The 5880-nt window shown below is 37.5% G+C and overlaps 2 protein-coding genes across 3 annotated transcripts; one reads left to right on the top strand and one right to left on the bottom strand.

Annotated features, from left to right (window-relative positions):
- Positions 1-745: 745 nt before the first annotated feature.
- LOC107862844 (period clock protein) lies at positions 746-3541 on the bottom strand. 2 transcript variants are annotated; one of them, XM_016708541.2, is made up of 5 exons: positions 3482-3541; positions 2355-2589; positions 2227-2259; positions 1390-1508; positions 746-1302 (listed from the first exon to the last, which is right to left on the bottom strand). In XM_016708541.2, the coding sequence occupies exons 3-5, from the start codon at positions 2244-2246 to the stop codon at positions 1067-1069; spliced, it is 375 nt and encodes a 124-aa protein (XP_016564027.2). In that variant the 5' UTR covers positions 2247-2259; positions 2355-2589; positions 3482-3541; the 3' UTR covers positions 746-1066. The 2 variants fall into 2 exon arrangements, with proteins under 2 accessions (XP_016564027.2, XP_016564025.2); XM_016708539.2 differs by having other exon boundaries at positions 746-1508.
- On the top strand, positions 3524-4174 carry LOC107862843 (60S ribosomal protein L13-1-like). The gene has a single exon (XM_016708538.2). The coding sequence runs from the start codon at positions 3539-3541 to the stop codon at positions 4172-4174; it is 636 nt and encodes a 211-aa protein (XP_016564024.2). The 5' UTR covers positions 3524-3538.
- The last annotated feature ends 1706 nt before the right edge of the window (positions 4175-5880 follow it).

The raw sequence follows: 5880 nt of genomic DNA, 5'->3' as shown, positions 1-5880 counted from the left end.
GCCCACAGCCACACGAAAGTATAAGAAAATATAAAGATATACACGGTGGTAGTATCAAAGCAGCAGCAAGGAAATACAAGGCTCACACAAATTCAAAGAAATACTCCCGAAACAAAACTATACTCAATTAGGGGGCAAGCACCACTGGACTCAACACCCCCAGCCCCAAATACAGATTTCCAGCCGATAACCCAATCCAAAGCAGTGCAAGAAACGACCACAGCAACAGCAGACAATATCCACAAATCCCACGCAAGTCAAGGTACAGGGGCTACTACTAGCATAATACGAAGAATGAAATATGAAATAATGAAATAAAATGAAATATGAAATAACAAAGGTTAGAAGTCACCGAATTACGCATGGAGCTGTGGCTACTGGGGACGGAGCGGCGGAGTTGCGGCTGAAGACCGAGCTTCGGCTGTTCGAGACCGAGTTGGCGGCTGGCTGGAGGCCGAGGTGGGGGGAAGGCTGGTGTACCCCGCCGGGGGGGAGGGGGGATAGCTTGGAACCGACGGTCAGCGCCGATGGTGGCGGGGAGCGGCGTCGGGGACCGGAGGTCGGCGGTCGGGTCGAGTCGGCGCCGAAGGACAGCGACGGCGATGGGGGCCGAGGCGAGAGAGAGGGAGAGAGGGTAGGGAGAGAGAGAGAGCCGTTAGAGCGGCGCCGGAGGTCGGCGCCGGGGACCAGAGGTCGGGACCGGAGGTCGGGTCGGGTCGGAGCCGATGGTCGGCGACGGGGGCCGGGGACCGGTGCGAGCGAGAGAGGATAGGGAGAAAGAGAGAGAGCCGTTAGAGAGAAAGGGTACTTGTAACTATAAATCACAAAGTACTAATTAGTTTTAGAAGCATTCTAGTGATGATGACACAAGGTTATATACTTGAAAGAGAGAGGGTACTTGTAACTATACGATGATGAGGTTACTAAAGCTAAAGTTAAGCTTTAGTAATCAGGCTATGTTTCTCTTTCAATCAACATGAGCGTGCAAGTGTGCACCTAAACTGTAGCTAAGTTCACAATGCATCGCCAGGTCTTATGGTGACAAATAATAATTTCGGACTTTTCTTTAAACTCTTAAGCATACTACCAAGCTGCTTGTTAACAAAAATGCTATGGTGAAAAGAACTTTGTTTTGATGAAGAGTCACTGATCCACTCCCTTCTGTGTTGAATCCACCATTTCTTGATGGTCCTAGACCAAAAGCTGGATTGCTAATACCTGTATTACTTCCTGTGCCTGTGCCAGTCCCAGTGTCTGTTCCGGTGCCGGTCCTAGTTCCAATCCCTGGATTTGTTGTGGTTCCTGGTGCAATTGGGGTTGTGGTACCTGTATTACTTCCAGATCCACCATTTCCTGATGGTCCTAGACCAAAAGCTGGATTGTTAATACCTGTATTACTTCCTGTGCCTGTGCCAGTCCCAGTGTCTGTTCCGGTGCCGGTCCTAGTTCCAATCCCTGGATTTGTTGTGGTTCCTGGTGCAATTGGGGTTGTGGTACCTCCAGTGTTTCTGGTTTAAGTAAAAAAGACAATATGAGAGAAAGAATAAGATCATACACCATCCATCCACTAGAACAACAAACCCACACGTGGGGTCTAGGGAGGGTAAGATTTAGGCAAACCTTACCTCTACTTTCGCGGGGTAGAGAGATTGTTTCCGATAGACCCTTGACTCAAAAAACGTGTAGACAAATCATGATAAGACAGAAAAATAATGACAAAAAAATGGCAAGATAAACAGATCCAATGAAGCAACAGATATAGCCAGAACACCATCCATCCACAATATTCAATTATTAGTTATATAAAGAAATCCACAGTCCAACTATGACGGGGAGCCGCCTCCAACTTGATTGAGATTTTTCACTTAGTTAATAGTGTTGTTATTATATTATATTCCACATTAAGCATGTTACATGAATTATGAGAAATGGTGGAAAGGACTTTGGTTCTTATAAAATACTTGCATCATGGCTAGAAAACACATTTCAACTTAAAAAAAAATTCATTATGACAATGTGAAAAAGTGACAAATAAAACACTATCATAAAGATATTATATCAGCATCAATACAGATCACACGGATACATAATGATGAATTTGTTTCTGGAAAGATAGCAAAAAGATTTTGGACTAGATGTAAGCTGAGGAGATGCTACATTCAATAGTGACAAGAAAAATACAAGATCTAACATCATAAATAACAACATTTTGGAAGAAAGCGTAACCTCATGTGGTCTGGTAACATGCAGCATTAGAGGCTGTTAATACAAAAACACAAAAGCAACATCAGTAACTTTTATATCAAAAGATTTGAAACAAAAAAAGGAGAAAAATAAGTTGTTCAAGAACTTACAATATGGAGGAGTTGCAGTCAAAGTTGCACTTCCAGTGAAGTCACAAATTTGCAGCCTTCCTCTAATAATAGCTATTTACAGCATAACAGTGATCTTTGATAGTGTTGGGGTTGTAGCAAAGTCCATTTTGAAGGATGCCAGTACAATCAGCTCCATTTCCACAAGCATAGTCTATATTTTTTTGCGTAACTTGGTACCCAACCCCATCTTTACACACACAGTAGTTAGCAACACCTAGAGAAAAGACCAGCATAAGAAATCAGCTCAAGAAATAATGGTTATGGAAAAATACTAGATTGTTGAAATAACAAGTTCTTGGATACATCACTATAAGCAAAATCTGGAGAAATACATGGAAAATGAAGAACCAAAATCTGGTGAAACAGATGGAAATGCAGGAAGAAAAGAGAATCTTGAAGGGAAGAGAACCAAAAAAAACCTCAAGCTTTGAACAAGAAGTTGTATGATTCACAACTAAAGATCAAAATCTGATGAAACCCCATGGCATGAAACACATGGAAAATGCAGGAATCTTGAAGTTAGAGAGCCATAAAGCTCAAGCTTTGCACAAGAAACTGTTTGATACACAACTACAGAGCAAAATCTGATGAAAACCATGGCTAGAAACATGTGAAACTGCAGGAAAAGAGAGAACGTTGATGTGACACAGCCAAAGATATTGTTAAATACACAGTAAGAGCTAATCTGATGAAACCCCATGACAAGAAACACAGTAAAAAGTGCCAGGAAAAGAGAATCCTAAAATGAAATAAGCAAATAGCAGCTTGTTGGATACACACTAAGAGCAAAATCTTATGAAAACCCATGACAAGAGACACAGTAAAACTGCAGGAAAAGAGAATCTTGAAGTGAAAGAATCAACAAGCAGCTTTTAGGATGCACTAAGAGCAAAATGTATAAGAAAAATTGCAGGAAAAAGAGAATGTTGAAGTGAAATGGCAAAAAAATTGTTGGATATACAACAAAGAGCAAAATATATACATGAAAAACAAAATCTTAAAGCGAAACAGAAAAAGAAATTCATGAAATCCCATGACAAAAAGCACAATGCAAATGCAGAAAACAGAGAAATCGTAAACTGTCAAGAAGCAACAAGCCAACTTACTTGAATAACGGTTCTTCCATTGCCTCCGAAACCCTAGCGTCGTCTTCCAGGTAAGTCATGAAACACAACAACGTTATTCACAATGGGCACTTCAAGAAGCATTGGCAGAACTATGTAAGGAAATGGTTCAACCAACCTGCCAGGAAAACAGGGAGACGTAATGCTAGGCAGCAGAAGGCTGTGAAGATCTTCCCAAGGCCAACCGCTGGAGCTCTCCGGCCTATTGTTCATGGACAAACACAAAAATACATCATGAAAATCCGTGCTGGCAGGGGGGTTTCTCTTGAAGAACTGAAGGCAGCTGGTATTCCCAAAAAGCTAGCACCAACCATAGGCATTTCTGTTGATCATCGCCGCAGGAACAGATCCTTGGAAGGTCTCCAAACTAATGTCCAGAGGCTCAAGACTTACAAGGCTAAGCTTGTTATCTTCCCAAGGCGTGCTAAGAAAGTCAACGCTAGTGATTCTAGTGCAGAAAAGCTTGCTACTGCCACCCAGGTCCAGGGTCCATATCTGCCTATTACTGGGTATCAGCCTACTGTTGATGTTGTGAAGGTCACAGATGAGATGAAGTCATTCAATGCCTATGGTAAGCTGCGCATTGAGCGTACAAATGCCCGCCGTGTTGGAATCAGGCAGAAGAGGGCGGCTGAACCAGAAAAGGAATTTTTAGTTGTTTCTGTAGTCTGTTAAGCATTATTGAACTCTCTAGCGGTCCTTGTGACAGAATTTTATCATACAATCTTTTTGAGGAACTTATGTTTTTCATTTTATTTAAATGATTTTGTTTTGTTTGTGAAGAAAAAGAAAAAAACTTACTCGAAGAACTAGTAAAAACTAACAGTAGCATTAAAGACAGTACAAAAGCAGTCATGATTGTGCCAAGATCTAACAAGTAAGATATGAAGATAGTACTATTTTTTCCTGAGTACATTTTCAAGAAGGTTAGTACAAGCTGGTGGAAGAGTACTAATGAAAAGATAAAGCAGAAATGTATCGATCGAAGGTGGAGAAAGATGGTGGATAAGTCTTAAAAGTATGCACGAGATTTGTCATCTGAGGGATGAAATGATAATAGAGAAGTTGAACATCTGTCACGTGATGGGAAATGATCAAAATTTCAAAGCTAGCATGAAAATAAAGGGCGTATTTCGCCATAAATTTAAAAAAAAAAAAAAAAAAAAAAAATTATATCAAGTGCAACTGTAGAGGGTCATTTGGTAGAGTGTATTAAAAAATATAATACATGTGTTAGTTAATATATATTATTAGGACCCGTGTTTAGTAGGATAGATTATTTTCATAATTCATGAATTAAATAATAGGATTACTTAGTATATTATTTGGTAGCAATTTTAAAGCTATGTATAACTAATATATGGATTAGTTATACACCCTACATGGTATTATAGGTTGTATAACTAATACATCCTACTTGGTGGAATTAGTATAATCCATGATAAATGTGTCAAGACAAAAATTCCCTCAAATTTCTTTAATTTTTTTTCTAAATTTTTTCAATTAATTCAATGTGAGTTATTTCTTTTCAATTTATCAAGATAATAATATCCCTCCAAATAATTTTAGTCATAATAAAACTACTCTATTAACTTAAAAAATAACTATTGGTCACAATTCGAAAATAAATTACATGATTGCTGCACAAACTTTAATTTTGTAAATAGGATATCATAAATAAAAATATTTTTTTTCTACTTAACTTTAACATGCACTCTACGGAACACAAATTTATATCAATAATAATTCTATTGTCTCGTTCAAAAGTTACACGTATCTTCCTCCAACGTAAGAACATCACAAAGTGAAAATAACAAAAAAATGATGAACAAATAAAGAAAATATAGCAAAAAAATATATATAAGTGAATGATTGAATCTTAAAATTTCAAAGTAAATAATTAGTTATATTTTTACTTTTTTATTTTAAAAAAAAATTGCAAAGAACTGACAAAGTTATAATATGTCAAAGGGTATTTTTGTAAACATACAATATTTTTTTAAAATATAACAATACATATTGTTTTCAATACATCAAACCAAACACTGCATAAAAAATAATCTCAGTATTACTAATCCCTGCACTACTAATCTCAGCATTACTAATATAACTTATTCAGTATTATCTGATACGCTCTACCAAACGCCCCCTTAGTATCTTGTTTGATACATTTTTTTATCTAACTAGTGTTTATATATTTTATTGTATATTAAGGTGTGTATTGATAATATACATCATGTTTTATATATTAGTAATATAAAGATTTTAAATAAATGCATTAACTTATTAAATAGTCTTAATATTCTTTAATTTTCCTCTCAAAATATTTTACAATTTCTTTTCCCACCATTTTAGGCTGCATTTGGCCATAAAAACATAAT

Source organism: Capsicum annuum, chromosome 2 (genome assembly GCF_002878395.1).
Source record: "Capsicum annuum cultivar UCD-10X-F1 chromosome 2, UCD10Xv1.1, whole genome shotgun sequence".
In the NCBI taxonomy this organism is placed as follows: Eukaryota; Viridiplantae; Streptophyta; class Magnoliopsida; order Solanales; family Solanaceae; genus Capsicum; species Capsicum annuum.
Note: the sequence above shows the minus strand (reverse complement) of the source record. Positions and strands in the feature narration are given on the sequence as shown.

Excerpts from the sequence above, each read along its gene's own strand:
- LOC107862844 (XM_016708539.2), bottom strand. The coding sequence starts at position 2,246 with ATGTTACCAGACCACATGAG. Across the intron at positions 1,509-2,226 it reads ATGTTACCAGACCACATGAG|AAACACTGGAGGTACCACAA; the intron begins GTTACGCTTTCT and ends TACTTAAACCAG.
- LOC107862843 (XM_016708538.2), top strand. The coding sequence starts at position 3,539 with ATGAAACACAACAACGTTATTCACAATGGGCACTTCAAGAAGCATTGG.